The 22,563-nt window shown below is 49.2% G+C and overlaps 1 protein-coding gene across 1 annotated transcript; it reads right to left on the bottom strand.

Annotated features, from left to right (window-relative positions):
* Positions 1-1,561: 1,561 nt before the first annotated feature.
* On the bottom strand, positions 1,562-17,365 carry LOC308238557 (calcium release-activated calcium channel protein 1). Its single transcript, XM_080650668.1, has 2 exons — positions 16,821-17,365; positions 1,562-2,903 (listed from the first exon to the last, which is right to left on the bottom strand). Exons 1-2 carry the CDS (start codon positions 17,115-17,117, stop codon positions 2,292-2,294), a joined length of 909 nt encoding a protein of 302 aa, XP_080506794.1. The 5' UTR covers positions 17,118-17,365; the 3' UTR covers positions 1,562-2,291.
* Between the last annotated feature and the right edge of the window lie 5,198 nt (positions 17,366-22,563).

Here is a 22,563-nt window from a genome sequence, read left to right as displayed (position 1 = left end):
CTGTGTATCTGGAATCATGTGAATGTATTATCTATTCAAAATATGAATAAAATTGAAATTAAAGAGACTGTGTTCCTAACTACTAGCATTTCCATAAATTGCCTGGATTTAAAAGTACCTGGAGTTAAAAATACAGTATCAGACACACCTAGGGATGGGCTTGGGTATCTGCATTTTACAAGCCAATCTGGTGATTCTTGAGTTTAGGCAAGTTTAGGAAAAAAACACTTAAAACTACAGTCATAGAAATTATTCCAGCAGGATCCCAGGTCTCTGCAGAAGCAGGGAGGTGGATCTCTTAGGAAGATGCATGGAAGGTGCCTTCGTCTTCTCTGGGGAGCAGTGGAAGGTTTCAAACAGTGGCCCCTGCCCTATCCTAATCATCCTACTGGGTTCAGGCCAACCAGGGTGGGTCCTGGTGCACGTGCTGCAGGAAGAAGGCAAGAAACTGCCACAGGAAAAAGGACGGCCTCCTTCCCCATTCAGCCCACAAAGCTGCTGTTGGCCAAGTTCAAGTCTGCACAGGACAAGAACTAGGGCCACACTTTCCCCCAGCCAACTTTGACGTTAGTCAGAGCTCTTTGTATTTATAAAACCACTTACTGAGACAGACAGAGCTCTCAAATGCAAAGACCCATGGAGGCCAGGCAAGCAGCATAGATGAAGCTGGCCTGGTGTGAGAAAAGAGGGAGCAGTGGGGACTGTGGCAAACGTATGTCCTGAGGAAGAGGATGGCTACAACTCACTTCTGCTCGTCGTTGTTCTACAAAAAGGTGGGCCCAGTGCTACTGCTGGATCTTCTCACTTCTTAAGCAAAGTCAGAATCCACCCATGGGAATGCCCAAGACTTTCCAGGTTTGCATTCTGACCAATTACTTAACCTCTTTGGGCATCAATTCTGTCATCTGCAAAATGGAGACAAATACTCCTGCCAAAATGCACAACCTGATTGTAAAAATGACAAAATACCAGAAAAACCAGACTGAGGCAACATTCTATGAACAACAGATCTGGTCGTTTCAAAAATGTCAATGCCACAAGGATAAAGAGAGGCTGTTCCAACTAAATGTAACACCCTGATCCTGGATGTAAAAACCACTGCTAGAAAGGACATGGTTGAGACAAGTGGGAAAGTGAACACAAATGTTACATTAGATTTCCTGAATTGTGGTCATGTAGCAGAATGTCCTTGGTTTTAGGAGGTAGTATTTAAGCATGAAGGGTCACCATATCTGCAATCAACACATATGGCTCAAGGGCAAAAAAACAGTGATTCTCACCATTCACGGTTTCTGTATTTGTGAGTCTGCCTACTTGCTGAGGTGGAATAAGGAAACCCTCTGCCTTATTTCAACTCTCATGGTCTATTTAGTGCCATGTTTTTCAAGTTGTGTGCTTTTTGTTGATTTCACCATTTAAAATGGTTCTCAAGCGTAGCGTACCCGAGTGCAGGAAGGCTGTGACGTGCCTTACCTACCTGTGTCAGGTGTAAGCTTCATTCATGCACGAGTGATGCTTCTGTTGGCCTGAATTCAATATCAATAAGTCAACAATATATATTCAGTAAGATGTCTTTAGATAGAAACATACATAAAATCAGTTGACAAAAAATATTGTGACCAGAGGCTCGCAGGAACCTAAGCCCATATTTCCCAGAGAAGCGGTGGTTCAGTACCCACTCATTCAGCGTTCACAGTGATTTTATAGAACAGAACTACTGCGAATAACAAGAACTGACTGCATATATATTTCAGTTACTGTTCATTCAACTTTTTTGCAGGTTTAAAATTTCTCCAAATGTTGAAAAAACAATCTGTTTAGAGGCTCACCTGATTGGGGCACCAGGAGAAATGATACCAGGCAGCCCAGACCCAACAAATACAGACACAAGAAGCATCCCTTATGAGTATATTTATGTGTTCACACACACGCGCACACACTCGACGCTGAACAGGGAGGGGGAGGTCACGACAGAAAGGACAGGAAGCATCCAGATGGCACTGGCATGGGCGGGGAGGAGGGACAAAGGGAGCATTTGTCCTGGCTCTGGCTCCCATTGGTGGCCTCCTAACAGGAGGTGAACCTGGAGCTGGAAGAACAGGAAGTGCTTATTCTCCTAGAGGAAAGTTTCAAAGTGCAGTAATTTCTCTTTAAAAAGAGCTTCTTCCCTCCACTTCTGTCCCCTGACGAAAGCCCGCACCCTATGCAGGCTGTCCTTGAGGCTGGGGCAGGACAAGGTCATGGGGAAGGGCATAAGGCCAAAGCTAGGAAGTGCCCAGGCCCGGGAGGGCTTAGGCATAGTGGCTGCCTGGTGTCAGGGGGTGGTCTCCTCTGTGGTCCAGCTGGTCCTGCAAGCGGGCGAACTCAGCCAGCTCGTTGAGCTCCTGGAACTGTCGGTCCGTCTTATGGCTGACCAGTGAGCGGTAGAAGTGGACAGCAAAAACAATGAAGACTAGGCCAAAGGGGACCATGATGGTGGTTGAGGCGATGGCGGCGGCCTGGCCTGGGGTGATGCCGCCAGTGCCACCACTGCTGTCATTGGAGACCGAGCCGGGGGCTGGGGGCTTACTAGTGGGCCGTGGCTGGCCTGGCTGCCTCTTGAGGGGCAAGAACTTGACCCAGCAGAGCAGCACAACCTCAGCCAGGAAGAGCAGTGTGCCGATGACAGTGGAGAAGGCCCAGGCCAGCTCAATATGGCGATGCATGCGCTCGTGGGGTGACTCCTTGACTGAGTTGAGGTTGTGCACATTGCTCACTGCCTCGATGTTGGGCAGGATGCAGGTGCTGATCATTAGTGCAAACAGGTGCACGGCCACTAGCACCGTTGTGCAGGCACTGAAGGCGATGAGCAGTCCCGGCGGGTAGTCATGATCAGCATCCAGCTGCACCTCCACCATCGCCACCTGAGGATAGGGGAGAGGCAGGCTGAGCACCAGGACAGTCACGGCCCACAGAGGCTTTCCTCTTGTCAAACCCTGCGAGCCTGGGAAAGTCACTTGGCCTCTCTGAGCCTCCGTTTCCACATTTGTATAATGGAGATCATAAGACCCACCCACGTGGGGTTGGGAAGCTGCAGAAAGTACAGGTAAAGAAAGCAGGCTTATGCCCTGGCCAGTTTGGCTCAGTGGATCAAGGGTCGGCCTGCGAACTCAAGGGTCCCAGGTTCGATTCCGGTCAAGAACATGTACCTTGGTTGCGGGCACATCCCCAGTGGGGGGTGTGCAGGAGGCAGCTGATTGATGTTTCTCTCTTATTCATATTTCTAACTCTCTCTCCCTCTCCCTTCCTCTCTGTAAAAAATTAATAAAATACATTTTTAAAATAAGAAAAAAAGGAAGAAAAAGAAAGCAGGCTTGGAGCCCAGGCCGCCAGGATTTGAATCTACCAATAGCTACATGCTCTTGGAAAAGTCCCTGAATCTCTCTGAGCCTCAACTTTCTCATTTGTACAATAGGAACATCATATTAATTCACAGGATTCTTTTTAACAATTAAACGAGAGCTCCTAGCACGTAGCAAACACCTCCCAAATGGCAACCACTGCTCTTTCCACCCAGCCAGGTATTAAAAACCAACCACCACAAATGGTTAAAATGGTTTTATGCATATCTTACTGTGATAAAAAGTTTGCATTAAAAAGAAAAAGCAACCACCCCCCACCCTCCCTCTTGGCCCCACACTCCAATTCTCAAGCAGATGGGTGAGGATGGAGATGAAGGCCCTCCCAGTCATGCCCAGGCCCTTTCTGAGAATACAGTGCACCAACCAACAAGGAACCGCAGGAGGCTTCCCAGAAGAGATGGGCTCTAGTCGGGTGCAGTGGGACAGCCCTGGGGCCATCTACACACCAGGCCCCAGCTCAGGGCTCCAAGGCTGACGCACTAGCTACTCCCCAGTTCCTGGAGACCTATGGATCCGGGGTCACCAGGGGCATGTTCTGGGTCTGCCACCTGCTGCTTCTCACCTGGACCTTGCAAATCACCCCCAAGTGAAGGAGCCAGCTCATTTCATTAGATCGGAGCCGGGAGCAGCAGGTGCTGGGCACACTGCCAGGGCCTGCCTGCCGGGCCTGGAGCAGTGAGCACCAATGGCAATACCATTAAGGACAGTGACGCTTCATGAATTGTCCACTACGTATGTACCAGGCTCGGAGAGTGGGAGGTCTGATGCTGAAATGTGTCCACCAGCCCCACACCAGCCTGCCCTGACCTTTCCTTACTCCTGGGGAGGGTAGTGGGCTCCTTCCTTCCCCACCAGCTCTCCTCCTGCTTGTAATGCCTGGCCTAGTTCACTTTCATTTCTTATTCCTAGAAACACTTCCTATGGCCCGGAAAGGCAGAGTGGGGCAGTGGTTAGGAGCACAGGCTCTGGAGCCAAGCAGACTGCCTTTGAACCCTGACTCCTCTGTCTTTTATTAGGCTGTGACTCTGGCAAGTTCCTCCAATTTTCTGGGCCTTGGTTTAGAAACGTCACCCCCAAACCCACTGTCTCTATACGAAATCCTCTGAGGTTTCTCTCCTCCAGCTCTAGGAGGATGTACAATTTAGATGCGACTTGGGGTCCAGTGCCTTTAAGAATCTGGTGACAGCCCTGGCCGGCTTGGCTCAGTGGATAGAGCGTCAGCCTGTGGACTCAAGGGTCTCATGTTTGATTCCAACCAAGGGCACATGCCTGGGTTGTGGGCTCAATCCCCAGTGGGGGGCGTGCAGGAGGCAGCCGATCAATGATTCTCTCTCATCATTGATGTTTTTATCTCTCTCTCCTTCTCCCCTCCTCTCTGAAATCAATAAAGAAATATATTTAAAAAAAAGAAGAATCTGGTGACAGTAGTGGACACCCTCCTCAGAAGGCCCAGGTTTATATATTCATAGGACTTTTCAGACAATGGGATTCATAGATCCTCGCTCTGTAATTCCCACAAGGGACGATTGTATGAACTTCTCAGTGCAAGAGTTTATAAAATATTTCAAGTTCCTATAAAGCTGGAGCAGTGCCATTAGGATTTTGGTTGTTTTAAAGACCATTGGTGGCCTAATGTCAACCCTGAGATTTTAGTACATGTGGTTGAGGGATATGGGGCATCAGAGCAGGCCACCAGGGCACGGCGAATTAAAGGCCACTTCCGGAGGCCCCATGGCCTCTGTCCCCAGGGTTGCCCACATGGGAAAAGGGGGGCACGCACCCTCCAGCAGAGGGTGCCTCTTGCCACCTCCCCACCCCCAGCACTTCCTCTTCCTCTTTTTGCCTGCTGCCCCGGCATCTGAAACCAGAGAAGGGACAAGCAGGAGAGCCTGCTGTTTGGCTGCCCCAGGTCCACTGGCTACTTATTCACTCTCTGGAAATGTCCAGACCCATGAGGTGCATCAGGCCCTGAGCTGGACACAGTGGGCGTAAAGGGGGGGCGGTATATACAGGTCATGCTCCCTTACTTGATATCCCCCTCAGTATATAGCCATTAAGAGTGAATTGGCTCTTCCACTTGTCCTTAGAAGACCTGGCATAGAATAAGCTTAATAAGGTGTCAATGATTATTGGCAACATCATTATTAAAGCCTTGTGGAAAGGGAGTAACAGGAGCATTTCCCTCATAGGGTTAGGCTGCTATAGACTGAATGTTTACATCATCACCTCTAAATTCATACGTTGCAACCCAAACCCCTAATGTGATGATGTTAGGAGGTGGGGCCTTTAGGACGTGATTAGATCACAAGGGTGGAGCCCCATGATGGGTTAGTGCCCTTACAAAAGAGGCTTCGGAGACTCCCTGGCCTTCCACCATGGAGGACACAGTGAGAAGATGGTGTCCATGAACCAGGAACATCGAATTTACAAGTGCCTTGATTTTGGACTTCAGAACTGTGAGAAATAAATGTCGGTTGTTTATAAGCCACCCAGCCTGTGGTATCCTATCTAATAAAAGAGTAATATACAAATTAACCACCACTCTGCTACACTCACAAGCCACGCCCACCAGTCAATCAGGAGGGAGTATGCAAATTAACCTGACCAAGATGGCTGTGGCCATGGAGCGAACAGGAGGCTTGGGTTGCCCTCGGCAATGGAGGAAGCCAAGCTTTCCGCACACCCTGGCCAGCTCAGGCCTCCACTCAAGGCTACAAAGTTTCAATTATAGAAGATAAATAAATCCCAACAAAAATGGCGGCAGCCACGGAGCTAGAGAGAACAGGAGGCTTGAGTTGCCCCTGGTGATGGAGGAAGCCAAGCTTCCGCAGCCTTGGTCTCCACTCAAGGATACAAAGTCTCAATTATAGAAGATAAATAAATCCCAACAAAAATGGCGGCAGCCACGGAGCAAGCAAGAGTCTTGGCTCCACTCAAGGCTACAAAGATTCAATTATAGAAGATAAATAAATCCCAGATACCAGGGCCTCCGCTTGGGTTGCCGGGGGGCGTGGCCGGCCTGAAAACAACCACAGGCCCCTCTCCCAGGCCGCCCACGGGAACCCCCACCCTGATCTGGGACACCCTTCAGGGCAAACCAGCTGCCCCCCACCCATGCACCAGGCCTCTATACTATCTAATAAAAGAGTAATATGCAAATTGACCATCACTCCAACACACAAGATGGCTGCCTCCATGTGGACACAAGATGGCCGCCACAAGATGGCCAGCAGGGGAGGGCAGTTTGGAGGGACCAGGCCTGCAAGGGAGGGCAGTTGGGGGCAATCAAGCCTGCAGGGGAGGGCAATTAGGGGTGACCAGGCCGGCAGAGGAGGGAAGTTGGGGGCGACCGGGCCTACAGGGAAGGGCAGTTGGGGGGGACCAGGCCTGCAGGAGAGGGCAGTTAGGGGCAATCAGGCTGGCAGGGGAGCAGTTAGGTATCAATCAGGCTGGCAGTCAAAAAGTTTGCCCACCGCCAAAACTGGTTTGGCTCAGTGGATAGAGCGTCAGCCTGCGGACTGAAAGGTCCCAGGTTCGATTCCGGTCAAGGGCATGTACCTTGGTTGCGGGCACATCCCCAGTAGGGGGTGTGCAAGAGGCAGCTGATCGATGTTTCTCTCTCATCGATGTTTCTAACTCTCTATCCTTTTCCCTTCCTCTCTGTAAAAAATCAATAAAATATATTAAAAAAAAAAAAAAAAAGTTTGCCCACCCCTGGGTTAGGGGCAATCAGGAAGGCAGGCAGGCAGGCAAGCAGTTGGGAGCCAGCAGTCCTGGATTGTGAGAGGGATGTCCGACCGCCCGTTTAGGCCCGATTCTACCAGGATCGGGCCTAAACGGGCGGTCGGACATCCCTCGAGGGGGTCCCAGATTGGAGAGGGTGCAGGTTGAGCTGAGGGACACACACCCCTGTGCACGAATTTCATGCACTGGGCCTCTAGTTCTGTTATAATAGCCCAGAAGGACTAAGACTAAGGATTAAATGAGGTCTTGACATATAAGTGTTTAACACAGGGCCAGCCCACAGGAGGTGCTCAATCAATCTCAGTTATAAAGAAAAATGCAGGGCTTGAAGTGGAAGAGAAATAGCCCCTGGACGCCCTCAGCTCAGGCTAGAGCAGGGGTGGGCAAACTTTTTGACTCGAGGGCCACAATGAGTTCTTAATCTGGACCGGAGGACCGGAACAAAAGCATGGATGGAGTGTTTGTGTGAACTAATATAAATTCAAAGTAAAGGAGCGGAGGGGAGAGCAAGAGAACCCTCTGCTCTTTCAGCTCCGCGGGCTGGATAGAACAGCCGAACGAGCCGGAGCCGGCCCGCGGGTCGTAGTTTGCCCACGGCTGGGCTAGAGACAGCTGACCCCACTTGCCGATGTTCTACCCCTTGGGGTGGGAGAGAGCTGAACTTCCATTCTGGGCCTTGTTTGTCCCAGCTACAATCTCTGGGCACAGCAGAAAGTGTGTCCCAAACCACACCTGGACAAATGGCCACACCAGCAGGACAGAGACCACCCTCTGCAGATCATCTGTCACAACCATAGGCCTCAGGGCTGGATGCAGACACAGCTGGCCTGGGGACACCAGAACTGGCTAGCCCTCCCCCAGCTCTTGGGCCAAGGAGAGGCTGGGCGGCTCAGACTGTGACACTGGGCCCTCGGAGGAAGAGGAAGGGGCCCGAGGCCCTGCTCCGGAAGAAACCCCATCACCCTTGCCGGACCCTACAATTCCTGGAACTTCGACCACACAGACTGGCTGTTGGGATCAAGTTCTGTGCCATGGGGCTGCATAAAGGAACATTTGGCATGAAAATTGTTCACAGGAATAAAGCCACTGATTTTTTCCAGGATGCTTCCCGCTTGGGAAATCTCCTCATGTGAAGGGAGCGTAAAATCACAGGGGCCTCATGAACCTGGCAGGCGACTCCCAGGGCCCCAGCTGAGTCCGGAGCGATAGATCAGATTGCAAGCAGCTTCACAAGGTAATTATAGATGGAGCGCTGGGTGAGTTAACCCAAAATAACAGCTCCCATCCAGTCACGGGCCTGTTTGAACCTGGCCACAGGGGTCCCAAGGGATAGGAAGGGTGAGAGACAGCCAGCCTCACCTCACAGTGGTCCATGGATTCCCCACATGTGGGATTGGGACACTGAAATGCCAATTTTCAAGCATGAGCCAAGATAGTCATGTGATTCTGGAAGGTAGGGCCTGGTTGGCTTTGCCAGAGTCTGCTCCTATGCCTGAATATCAACCACCTCTCCTCACTCCTGCTGGACTCCATAGAGACCCTGGCCACCTGGCGCCTGGAAGTCCAGGCCCTTCCGAGGCAGCGCTCCTACGAGGCAGCCCTCCTATGCCTGGCTAACCCTAGCGCCCACAGCCAGGACACAGGACTCTCCTTTCCCAAGCCTGGGCTTCTCTCACTTTGAGGAGGGTGGGTGGCTGCAGCCTGGAACAAGAGCTGCCAAGCCACAGTCACCCAGGCTCACTCGGAGCTGTCTGAGCCTGCCGGTCCCACCTCAGATGCAAACCATCTATTAAGAGAGGGCTGAGGTCCAGTCCAGCAGTTTACAAACTCTTTTGACCATCACCTCCAGTACTCCAAATGTTTCTATAAATAGAAACACACATTTATAACAGAAACTAAAGTTCCAACAAACAATACATCCCTAAAAGCACCAACAAGGTCTATTCTTACAACACAGGATGCATGCTGCTACTTTCTATTTCATTCCATTAAAAAAAAAAAATGCTGGTTGCAACTCACTAAATTTATGCCATAAACCATGGATTGGGGGATGCGGGGGAGAGAAGAGGCCTAGACTTTCTCTTTCATCTGGCTAATTCCGACTTCTTTAGGTTTTACTTTCCAAGTCACCACTATTCCATGGCCTCCCGGGTGAGGACAGGGCCTTCATTCATTCATTCATGGAAATATTTATTGAGAACCTTCTATGTGCCTGAAAGGTCTTATGGCTCTGCTGGAAAGAAAGCAGGAAGTCAAAGAGCCAACTCCCTACCCCAGGGAGGAAGACAGGCACTGAGCATTTGGGCAAATAAGTATTTTCAGGCTGTGATAAGCATCCTTCATCAATGCGCCTCCATCACCACACTTTACTGAGCATGTTCTGAAGATGTAATGACTTACCATGTTTCCTCCACTCCACTCTATTTATCTCTGTTCCTCCAGCACCCAGCACTGGGCCTGCCCCTTTAAGTGCTTCAGTAAAAGAATGGGGAAGAAATAAATGGAGGCAAGACCTGATCTTCAGGTATTTTAACCCAGTGTGTCTGACAGACTAGCCTATGTAATCGACTGGAAACCAGAAGACCATCTCAGAACTTCTAATGAACTTCTTACTTAGCTCATTCCTTTCCACTTCAATATTGTATTTTTATGTATGCTTTATTAGAATGCATATCATACATAAGGTATAACACACATAAATATATGTATATACATAAGCATACAAATACTGAGGCTAGTACTAAGAATTTTTTTAAGACTTTTTTTTTTTTTTTTTTTTTTTAAATATATATTTTATTGATATTTCGCAGAGAGGAAGGGAGAGGGATAGAAAGCTAGAAACATCGATGAGAGAGAAACATCGATCAGCTGCCTCCTGCACACCTCCCACCGGGGATGTGCCCACAACCAAGGCACATGCCCTTGACCGGAATCGAACCCAGGACCTTTCAGTCCGCAGGCCGACGCTCTATCCACTGAGCCAAACCGGTTTCGGCAAGAATTTTTTTAAATATACATATTTATTTATTTCAGAGGAAGAGAGAGGGAGAGAGCGATAGAAACATCAATGATGACAGAGAGTCATTGATTGGCTGCCTCCTGCACGCCCCCTACTAGGGATCGAGCCCCCAACCCAGGCATGTGCCCTTAACCAGAATCAAACCTGGAACCCCTCTATCCACTGAGCCAAACCTGCTAGGGCTAGTACAGTGGTCGGCAAACTGCGGCTCGCGAGCCACATGTGGCTCTTTGGCCCCTTGAGTGTGGCTCTTCCACAAAATACCACGGCCTGGGCGAGTCTATTTTGAAGAAGTGGCATTAGAAGAAGTTTAAGTTTAAAAAATTTGGCTCTCAAAAGAAATTTCAATTGTTGTACTGTTGATATTTGGCTCTGTTGACTAATGAGTTTGCCGACCACTGGGCTAATACTAACAATTTTTGAGCAAGGTGTGAACTAAAAACTTTGGAGACCATAATTGAGACCAGGAGATGGCAAACTGTGGCCTGCAGACTACAATTTTTGTAAATAAAGTTTTATTGGCAGGCACACCCATTCATTTACATACCAACTAAGCTAAAATGGCAGAATTCAGTAGGCACCACTGAGATGACATGGCCTGCAAAGTAAAAAACATTTACTATCTGGCCCTTTATAGAAAAAGTTGGCTGACTCCTGGCTTAAACCAATGATCCCAAAGAGGGCTGTCCAATCATAGTCCCAGGAGATTTTCCTCTGAAGAAAAGCCCGTGTTCCTATCAGCTTGAGACATCCCTTCTGGAGAGCAAAAGTCCCATCAGAGAGAAAACAGCTGCCTTTTGTTTAAACTTTCTCAGTTCTATTTCTCCAAGACCTCTGACTTCCGCATTGATTCTCATAGCGCCCCCCTTGGGAACCCTAGAGTCCTTCACCAGGCCTGGACCCAGGAACCAGCAGAGATCAGAACAGATGACTACTGAAAATTCCAGAAATGTGCCACAGGCACTTGTGAACATTTATAAAAGGCTTCTTAGCTAGGCAGGGAGCATCATCCACTCGGGGCATTCAGCAAAATTCCATTTATACACAGCCCAGAGGGCAGAACTGGACATCTGGAAGACTTCAATGGCCCAGTTATCAGCCAGCTAGAGAGATGTAGAGAGACTGTAGCTGGACAGAAAGATCAGGGTTTGAATTTTACTAGCTGGGTGATCATAAGCTCTATGAGTCTTCGTTTTCCTACCTACATAGATTTAAAGCTGTTCTGAGGATTAAATAAGACCAAAGAAAAAGGTCCAGGCACATGGCTGGTGTTCAGTAAACAGTAATATCATCAACAATATTCTAGATCATCCTGTAACTCTTGTGCTCCAAAACCTTCTATGGCTCCCTATTGCCTATACCAGAGTTCAAACTCTCTAAATAGCCAGGCAAGACCCTGCACCATCTTACGTGGCCAGATTCACCTTTCTCTACTACTTTCTTTCTTTTTTTTCCTTAAATATATTTTTTATTGATTTCAGAGAGAGATGGAGAGATAGAAACATCAATGATGAGAGAGAATCAATGATTGGCTGCCTCTTGCATGCCCCCTACTGGGGATTGAGCCCACAACCCAGGCATGTGCCCCTGACCGGAATCAAACCTGGGACCTTTCAGTCCACAGGCCCAACGCTCTATCCACGGAACCAAACCGGCTAGGGCAGTGGTCGGCAAACTCATTAGTCAACAGAGCCAAATAGCAACAGTACAACGACTGAAATTTCTTTTGAGAGCCAAATTTTTTAAACTTAAACTTCTTCTAACGCCACTTCTTCAAAATAGACTTGCCTGGGCCGTGGTATTTTGTGGAAGAGCCACACTCAAAGGGCCAAAGAGCTGCATGTGGCTCGCGAGCCGCAGTTTGCCGACCACTGGGCTAGGGCTTTTTCTACTACTTTCTACACACCAACTCCAGCTCTGCCTTGCCCTGAGACCCTGTAACACTTCGTCTGATCAGAGTGCTCTTCCCCAAGCCTTAACTCTACCACCCTCAAAGTTTAGCTGGAATTACATTCTTTCAAATCAGTTATCCTTATAAAAGCAGTCCCAACACCAGGAGAATAAGGGTGAGCAAGATTCCTGGGTAACCGGGCCAGATATATTGTAAGTGATTTGCAGATACAGATGCTCAACTTACAATGGGATTACATCCCAATAAATAAATTTTAAGTTGAAAATATCACAAGTCAAAAACTGCATTTAATACACTTAACCTACTGAACACCATAGCTTAGACTAGCCTACCTTACACGTGCTCAGAACACTTACACTGCCTTACGGATGGACAATATCATCTAATGCAAAGCCTATTTTATAATAAAGTGTTGAATACCTCATGTAATTTGTTATCCATATCACTTTTGCACCATCATAAAGTCGAAAAATCTGTTCAATCAAACCACTTTAAGTTGGGGACTGTCTGTACTAATTCAATGAATCCTCACCCCCACCCCCATGAGGTTGGTACTACCACTACCCCCATTTTACAGATGAGGAAACTGAGGCCCAGAGACATTAAGTGACTTCCCCAGGATCTCACAGTCGTAAGTAGAAGAGCCGGGATTTGAACCTAAGATGCCTGGTTCTTACTTTGAGTCCTATAGCAATGGCACTACACCACGGATACAGGCTTCTGCAGCTTATCAGCCAGGTAACCTCAGGCAAGCCATTCAACCTTCCCTAGGTTGTGTGAAGAACACAAGACCCGGTACAAGCACAATACTTAGCACAAGGTCAGGCCTCTTGCAAGAGCCTAAGCAACAATAGCAATGATCGCTACTAGTAATGAGCACTATGAGAAGTGATAGTAATTTCTTACTCATCTCCATGCCCCCCGGATTCTGAACATGTTGCAGAGGCTCAATGTCTTATGATTTGAGCCCTACCTTCCAACTCATTTTCACAGAAATTCCAAGCAACTTTTGAACCCATTCTGGAACCTGGGAACAAAAGGGTGCTGGCGGGCAGAGAACTTGAGGAGGAAGATAATCCAAAAATAATTGATCCCAGGTCGTGGAAAGCATTTTGTTTACGGCAGCAGGCTGACCTTCCCAATTATCTTCTGCTTAGGCTAACGTTACAGCCTGCCCTCCCCACAAAACCAAGATTGCCACGTGTGCTCGCCACAATCCTTTAAGTAACAGAGTCAGGCCAAGGCTGGCAGCCTCTCACTGAGAGATAAACCGAGGCACAGATGGCCTGAATCATAGCCCTCGTGGGTACCTATGGCTCAAGAGCACCTGCAGGATGCTGATCATGCGCTACATCCAGGCCCCCTTATTCAGAGTCTGGATGCTGAGCTCAGACAAGGCCTGTTCTTTCTAGAAATGCCATCAGGAGCGGGATTCTTGTCTGCAGACTAGAGGGTCCAGTTAAGGTGTACATACATCACATCATCAGATGCTGAAAATTCTTCAACCTGGCATGTAATGAACCCTCAGGCAAGTCCCAGGGAGAGGAATGTGCTCCCTCTGTACATACGAGAAAACTGGCCCCAAAGAGTAAAGCCGCTTGTCTGAGGTCCCACGGCCTGTCTGGCCTATCTCCCCAGCACATGAGGACACCTGGCCAGGCCCTTCCACCCATTGGGGAGGAGGGAGGTCTCTCAATCCCTCCATCTCACCTGGAGACCAGGTGAGCCTGGCATCCCTGATAACTCTATCCCTGGAAATCAAAGGTCACATTAGCTCCTCTACTTTTCCAGGTCTCTAGGAAGGAAGCCCTAGGGGGCAGGCAGTTGATAGTGCTGACTCACAGGACCAGGGAGAGTAGTCCAGGAAACTCACTCACTGTTTCCATGGTGTTAGGCTGTGTGGCACCCCTTCCCCTCAGAGGCTCACTCACAAGGCTGGGTGTCTGTGGTGGAGGTGGGGTGCAGGCAGACTTGCCCTGCTGAGTGCCTCTTGCCACCCCAATCCCATCTCTGCCATAGATTTCCAGGCACATGACAAACACAGTTACCCTCTTGTCACTGCTCCCCCAGAATGGAGGCTGTCATGGGATTCAGCCCTTTCCTGATGGCAGAACTTGGGGGGATTCCACCAACAGAGCCAGGAAGTCTTTGCTTCCCAGACCAGGGAAAATAAAGATCCCCAAGAGATGGTCTGGGTGAGCCAAGGCCCACCCAATGCCACTGCCTGACCCTGCCTCCTACTTCCCCTACACTGTTTTTAGTAAGAGGAAGAGGGAGGTGACATTTGTTTAGAAGGCCTGCTTCCTTGAGAGGAAGAAAGACTAGAGAAGGCAGGAGAGTTCTCACCCATTGATCCTCACTTTTCCTGGAGTGGGAAAGGGGCCTGGGCAACTGTGAATTTATGACCCCAAGTGAAAGGGGAACAGCAATCCCACTATCTTCAGAGCACTACCTTAAAGAGCTGATAATCACTGGTGTCACTCCCTTCCCCCAAACTGTAAAATTTTATTTTGCTTTAAAAAATCCTTTTCTGGCCCTAGCCGAGTAGCTCAGTTGGTTAGAGCGTCATCCCAATATTTCGGGTTCAAGCTCCAGTCAGGTCACTTACAAGAAGCAACCAACAAAAGCATAAATAAGTGGAACAACAAAATTGATGTCTCTCTCACTCTCTTTCTCAAATCAGTAAACACACACACACACACACACACACACACACACACACACAAACTTTAAAAACAAAAGTGTTCTGCTCTATTTCTCATTCTCTAGGACAGCCGTGGGCAAACTACGGCCCGCGGGCCGGATCCAGCCCGTTCGGCTGTTCTATCCGGCCCGCGGAGCCGAAAGAGCAGAGGGTTCTCTTGCTCTCCACTCCGCTCCTTTACTTTGAATTTATATTAGTTCACACAAACACTCCATCCATGCTTTTGTTCTGGCCCTCTGGTCCAGTTTAAGAACCCATTGTGGCCCGCGAGTCAAAAAGTTTGCCCACCCCTGCTCTAGGAGGTCTGGTTCTATACCTGACTGGGCATTAATCAGAGCTCCATACACACAAATGACAAAAGTGCCAAGAGAGTTCTGGGTGCCAGCCAACCTGGGTTCAAATCCCACGCCAGCAGACCAGCTGAATGGCTTTGGGAAGTCCCATGACAAAATCACCTCAAAGGGTGGTTAAGGAGTTAGTGTAGAAGTTAGGGAACCCCACACAATGCCTTGGACATAGTGAGTGCTTGGCAAATGTCGGCTCTTCTTACAATCTTCAGGCAAAGGCAGAGACTAGTCTCTTGGAATCTGGCACTGATAAAAAAGAATTTCATCACATCAGCCTCAACTAAAAAATAGAGTGCCACTCCCTTACTCTCACTCTCTCTCTCTCTCTCTCCCTCCCTCCTTCAATTTAATTCTTAAAGTCAGAGAAACTACATCACTTCTCGCCTTTGGCTAAAATCAAGTGAAGTCAGAGAAACTTCTGAGTCGCGCCTTCATGCACCAATTCAGAAATCAAGGCCCAGAGAGGGATATGTCTGAGGTCACACAGGCAGCAAGTGGCAGAGCTCAGAGCTCAGAGAGCAATTCCCACCCTCATCACCGGCCTTTGCACTGTGGCTGGCTGTGCTCTGTGCTCTGCGTCCTGATCAGAGCTTCTAAAAGTTCAGGCTCCACAGTCTTGACCCACTTGTTTTGCAGAACACTGGGAGAGTACCAGACATACTCCCTTCCCAAGAAAACACAAAGGGTGAAGCCACTCCCTCCCTCCAGGCTAAAGGCTGAGCTCACTCACTGACAAGCAGCAGTGCTCTGGGCTAGAGACCCTGCCATGTGGGGGGGGGGTGGGGGGGGGACGGGGGACGGGGACGGGGACAGGCCCCTTGCATGCAGGCAGATAATCAAGAAGTAAGTGTTCGGCAGCACCCTGTCCTGGGAGACTCCAAGATTCCAGGCCAGAAGGCATTCCAGGGGCCACTTCTCTGCCCAGCCAGCAGCCTTACCTACCCCACCCCTTTTTCACTACAACGCAGCCCTGCACTGGGAGAGGAAAACGATGCCTACCCCCAAAGTCAAGAAAGAGCCCATTCACGGGAACATTTCCCGCCCTCCTCCCACACACTCAGTGACTCAGTGGCAAGTTTCTGGAGAAGAAACTGAGAGTGGCGGGTGGTTGTCAAACCCCTGGCTGAGGCTCTAGTCTAGGCAAATGCGGTAGGAGAAAGGGTGCCAGGAAATCCCCTTAACTAACTAGGTGATAAAAGAACGTGGCCAATATCTCTGGCCTCAAGTGTAATGACGAGAGAGAGAGAGAGAGAGAGAGAGAGAGAGAGAGAGAGAGAGAACGAACTCGAGGGTTCATCTCTTTCTCCCCACCTCCAGACACCTGCTCCCAAGGAGATCAGACCCTTGATGCCCTTCCTTTCCGCTCCTCCCCCCAGAACGGATGTGGGACGGTGTTCTTGCAGACCTACTTCGAGGATCCAGCTTTCTCCCCCCTTGCTGCATCAAACTTGCCCATCTGAAGGCACCTGAGCCCCCCACCCCAACTCTGGACATTTGTAGGACACCCAATCGCCCACATCAGGTGTCACTTGTCGCCACCTCACCTCACGTCCACGAAAGCCTTCTCCCAGCTCTTCCCCTCACCCTCAGCCCGCCTGGCCCGCCCAGCCCGCTGCCCCGTGGGCCCCGTAGGGGCTGCGGGCGGGAGCCGCCAGGACAGGAGAGGGGGCAGGGCAGGGCGGCCCGTGCTCACCATGGCGAAGCCGGAGAGCAGAGCCGAAGTCCGGCTGGAGGCTTTGAGCTTGGCGCGACTCAAGTAGAGCTTGCGCCAGGACAGCGCCTGCATCGAGTGCTCGTTGAGGCTCATCACCTCGGAGTAACTCTGGCTGATCCAGTCCGGGTAGGTGACGGCAGGCGGCGGTGGCGACCCTGGGGGCTCCCCGTCCCCGCTTCGGCGGCGGCTCCGGTGGCTGCCGCTGGTGGTGCTGCAGCCGCTGAGGGGAAGCTCGGGACTGTTGTTGCTCGGGGGCGGGGCGGCCTCCGGATGCATGGAGCACGCTGCAAAGGCGCGGGCCGGCCCGGGCGCCAGCGGAGGCAGCGGCCCCCACTCCCCGCCGCACCTCCGCCTCCGCCTCCGGCAGCCGCCGCCTGTCCTTCGCGCGGGCCTGGCCTGACGCGACCGGCCGCCGAGGACGCTGAGGAGGGCGAGGAGCAGCGGCAGCCGCAGCTCGCACGCACCCAGCGCCGCCAGCAAAATCACGGGCGGCTGCTACGCAAGCTTTGCCCGAGCCAGCGTCCCGGATCCCCCGGCCCGGACCCTCGGCGCGCGCCGCGATTGGCTGACGCCTCCTACTCATTTGCATTCTCCCCGCCCACCAGGACACCCCGCCCACGACGGGTGGGCGGTGTCTGTGCGAGTCATGTGACTCTTCTTCTCCGACGGCACCGCCCACAGTCCTAGCGCAAAGCCGCGGGCGCCCGCCCCTCTTCCTGGAAGTGCCGCGGGTACCCGGGCCCCGCTGGGCTTCGGCTGCCGGCGCCTCCGCACTCCTCAGCTGCTCCCATGGCCCTTCTCCAGGACTTCGGACTCATTGGTCGGGTCGCCTGAGGTCACCTCTGGGCGGTTCCTGAGGCCCGTTTTCCCCTTGGAACAAGGTAGCTCAAAATCTGCAGGAAAAAGCAGGCTGAGACCTAGAGTTCATTCTGTATTTAATGAGCATCTACTGAATGGCAACACTGTTCTAGGCTCTGAGTGAGGGTAGGGTTATGAACCAAGTGGGCAAGATCCCCTGCCCTCGTGGAGCTTTCATTCGAGTTGGGGAGACATACCAAGAAATAAATTATAAATAGTTTAGAAGGTAATAAATGTATAGAAAAAATAAAGCAGAGTAAAGGGGATGGACTGGGCTGCAATTTTAAATTTAGAATGCTCTGGGCAGAGATTTTTTCAGTCTTTTTTGTCCAGTTCGTTCACTTACAGTTCACCGGCGTCTGACACAAAACACAAAGTAGGCCAGGCCAGCACCTGTAACACTTCCAATTCAACAAATGTTTATTGAGCACCTGTTAAGTGCTAGGCTGAAGATTCCAGGAAAATGGTAACTTTCATGGAATCTTATATTTTAGTGGGGAGAACAGGCGGTAAACAAACAAAATAGGTTCACACTTTTCTTGCTTCGTCATATTTGAGCTGAGATCTGAACCAGCAATGTAAAGAGCCAGGGACTTGTATTCCAGAGGGAAAGGAACAGCAAGTGCAAAGACCCCGAATCAGCATTATGTGGCTGGAGCCATTAGGAAGCCAATTTAGCTGCAGAAGAGTGGGGGGCAGAGGTGAGGTGGGAGTAGAGTCCTGGGCTGAGAATTGTCCCCTAGGATGTCAGCTCCAGGAAGGCAGGATCCTTATTTGTCGAATTCTATCCCCAGCATCTGGAATATCACTTGGTATATACATGGTGCTCAGTAAATATTTCTTGCACATATTTCTTGCACGTGTAGGAGAGACAGGAATGAGTGGCATTCCAGGTCAGCTGAGTGAAATGTAACTGTTGTCACCACTAGAGAGCGCCCCTCCACTCACCTAGGGATAAAACTGAAGCACCCCTTCCCAAAAAAGTCTTAGGAGATTCCCCCAGAGGCCTTTCTCTTTTTATGAACTCTAGGATAGAGAACTTGAAACTTGAAATCTCATCCCTCTGGACTTGTTTCTTTGGTGGCCTTTGTACTTGTTACTTCCTCCACTTACCATCTGTGTCTCAGCTCCAGTATCACCTCCAAAGAGAGCCCTTCCCCATTTCATGTTCTATCACCTCACCTGGTGTTTTATTTCCTTTCTATCTCTGATCACTACAGTATCTGGAATCACCTAGATTGTGTACTGACCAGTTTGTCTGTGCTGTCCACTTCCCTACAGATGATGTTCTGAAAGCAGAGTTCACGTGTGTTTAAATTTTGCTACCACCCTAGGGCCTCTCACAGGGTCTGGCACAGGGGTGGGCAAACTTTTTGACTCGAGGGCCACAATGGGTTCTTAAACTGGACCGAAGGGCCGGAACAAAAGCATGGATGGAGTGTTTGTGTGAACTAATATAAATTCAAAGTAAAGGAGCGGAGGGGAGAGCAAGAGAACCGGATAGAACAGCCGGATCCGGCCCGCGGGCAGTAGTTTGCCCAAGGCTGGTCTGGCACACCACAGACTCCCCATAGAAAAAGTGTAATGAATAAAATAATGAAATGTTCTTGGTTCGAAGAAACCCCAGCTCAGAGTTGGTACACACAACATTTGGAGGCTGATGGGGCCTGAAGGAGGCCAGTTGGTCTAAAAGGGGAAAAGGCTGGAAGCTTGGAGGAGAGATTTGCTGATTAAGGAGAACAAAAGGATGGGAGCTCAGTAGGTTTTTTGGGGGTGGGGGGTGGGGAGGGAACTCAGTAGGGGGTTTTGGGGGGGATGGGACCAGGTTTCCTTTCTCCTGCTCCTCTATCATGCCCATCCCCCCTCCTTTTAATTCTCTGGGGTTTGAATCCCACCATCTGCACAGAGCAAAAATAAGTAATAATAATAAAAGTGCTATCCAGACTTGAGGGGGACCTGTCTCCCAACCTAGGGTCCTAAAGTCCTGAAAGGCCTATGTGGTTAGTAGCTTTCCCCACCATATTAGAGCCAGGTGTGACCATGAGATGGGCAACCCATCCCGAACACCTGTTTAACAGATGGAGAAACTGAGGCTCCAGGGAGAAAGCACCTTGTGAAAAGACACCAAAGGAGCCAGTGAAGAATCATATTTGGAACCCAGGGTGCCGATCCCAGAAGTGCCTCCAAACATCCTGCGTGGGTCCCCTAGTGGCCAGGGAGGTGTGCTCTCAGCCTTTTGGGGTTTATATCCAAAGAGACCAAATCGAATTTTTCAATCAACTGTGCATGAGGGTGTAAAGATCCAACTGAAAGGGCTGTTACAACCAGCTGCACCACTTTGCCCAATGGGCACAGCCCAGGGCTGGTCAGAGATGGCATGACCATCCTTAGCAGGTAGCAAGCTCACTATCATATGGGGTAAAAAAAACAGTTAACACTTAAGTAGTACTTACCAATGACAGGCACTATTTTAAGCCCTTTATTATTAGATAATTTATATAAATATATAATATAAAATATATTTAAATAGAAGTATATATTTTTATAAGAATGCCCACCTTCCATTCTTTTTAAATTTATTTTTATTTTGAGAGAAGAAACATCTATTTGTTGTTCCACTTATTCATGAATTCATTGGTTGATTCTTGTATGTGCCCTGACCTGGGTTCAAACCCGAGAAACCTTGGCGTATCAGGATGACACTCTAACCAACTGAGCTACCTACTCAGCCAGGGCTAAATAGAAGTATATATTAATTATAATCCATATTATATATTAAATTATCTTGTTTATTATTATTTTATTGTATTGAGTATATTACATAGAACTCAGAAATTCCTTACAACCACCCATGGTGTTACTGTTACTATATTATAGATGAGAAAACTGGACAGAAAGCCAGTAAGTAGTAGTACAGGACGTTAAACCATCCGGCGTCTGTGCTTAACCACCACCAGAGTCACCTCCTCCTCTGCATCAAAATCTCCAGAGGTTTTTGTTAAAATGCAAGTCACTAAAAGGTCTTCTGGTAAAGTTTGCAACTGAACCAGAGGAGCTTGCATTTTTAACGCTTTTTAGTATTTTACAGTGATTCAGGTTGGCTGTTCCCATGGCCACTCAGTTGTAGTGTGACTTGAACCTCTCTGAGCCCCCAATCCTTTGAGCAGAAATGGAGACCTTACAAATATCTATTTCTAGACCCTGAATTTGGACACCCAGTCACCCACCCCAGGCAGATTTTTAGGAGAGGTAAATCTGATGCCCAAGTGAAGAGAAACCCTCCTCGCCCCCCCCCCCCCCGCGCCTTTCCTGCCCAAATAAGACCTCAAAGAAGTCATCACTTGCACTTCAATTCAAAAAGAGAGCATTTTGCCAGAGCCCATCATTGTCCTTGGGCTTGCCTCTGTTTACTCCCTTCCCCATCCATGCCTCCCCTCTGATTGCTCTGAGTCTCGAAATCCCTAAATTAATAATAATAAAAAGAGCCACCATTTCTTGAGCGCTTGCCTTTATAGAACAAAACTCCCCATTCCTGGGCTCCTCAGGCTCATGCTTCCCCCTGGTCAGGAGCCATTGCTGGTCTGTGGCTTCGTGCCCCTGCCTTTTATGGTTAGTGCTTTTTGTGTCCTGGTGAGAAATCTTTGCCAACCTCAAGGTCATGAAGGTCTTCACTTATGTTTTAAAACATAGATTTAAAAAGAGAACTGTGCTTGTATGTTCAAGTGTATGATCCCATCCACTGATTTTCGAGTGAAGTAGGTTTCTCCATTGAAATGCTTGGACATTTTTGAAAATAATGAAGTGTCTCAATAATGGATTTGGAAAACTTTGTATCAATAAAAAAAGAATGTAAATTTTCTCAAAAAAAAAAAAGAAGTAACTGTTTCTGGACTCTATTATAGTCCATTGCTCTACATGTCTCTCTCTTTTTTTTTTCTTTCTGCCAAATCCATTATCTTGATTACTCTAGCTTTAAAATAACTCTTAAGTCAAGTAGATGAAGTCATTGCATCTCTTAAAGGGGTGGGGTGTCAGCAGATTTAAACATATTCCTGGAAGATCTAATCCTCCGTTAGCAAAACAGGACCACTGGGTCATACTGTAGAGACTGAGCACCTGAGATCAGGGAGGACTGTTGGGGGTTGAATGGTGTTCCTCAAAAGACACATTCAAGTCTTAACTCCCAGCACTTCAGAATGTGATCTTATTTGGAGACAGGGATTTTATAGAGATAACCAAGTTGAAATTGAGGTCTTTACAGTGTGCCCTAATCCAGTATGACCAAGTGCTTATAAAAAAGGGAAATTTGGACACAGACCTGTCCAGAGAGAAGAGAGTGTGAAGAGACACAGGGAGCCCTAGCTGGTTTGGCTCAGTGGATAGAGCGATGACCTGTGGACGGAAGGCTCCCGGGTTCGATTCTGGTCAAGGGCACATGCCCTGGTTGTGGGCTCGATCCCCAGTAGGGGCGTGTAGGAGGCAGCTGATCAATAATTCTCTCTCAGTGATGTTTCTCCCCGCCCCCCCCCCCTGAAATCAATAAAAAAAAAAAAGTATGTATTATTAAAAAGAGAGAGAGAGAGAGAGAGAGAGAGAGAGAGAGAGAGAGAGAGAGAGACAGGGAGAAGATGGCCATCTACAAGCCAAGGAATGCCTCTGGCTCATAGTAGCTAGGAGAAAGGCTTGCAATAGACTCTCATAGAATCTAAAGAGGGAACATGGCCCTGCTGATACCTTGATTTCAAACTTCTGGCCTCCAGGATTGTGAGACAGTACATCTCTGGTGTTCTCAGCCACCCAGTTTGTGGCACTTTGTTACAGCAGCCCAGGAGATTCACATGAGTGTCCTGGAGAGAACTGAGGT

The sequence above is a fragment of the Plecotus auritus genome (genome assembly GCF_963455305.1).
Source record: "Plecotus auritus genome assembly, chromosome: 13".
Lineage (NCBI taxonomy): Eukaryota > Metazoa > Chordata > Mammalia > Chiroptera > Vespertilionidae > Plecotus > Plecotus auritus.
Note: the sequence above shows the minus strand (reverse complement) of the source record. Positions and strands in the feature narration are given on the sequence as shown.

Coding starts and splice junctions, on each gene's coding strand:
- LOC308238557 (XM_080650668.1), bottom strand. CDS start 17,117: ATGCATCCGGAGGCCGCCCCGCCCCCGAGCAACAACAGTCCCGAGCTT. Junction 2,904..16,820: donor TGCTCTCCGGCTTCGCCATG/GTGAGCACGGGC, acceptor CCCTATCCTCAG/GTGGCGATGGTGGAGGTGCA.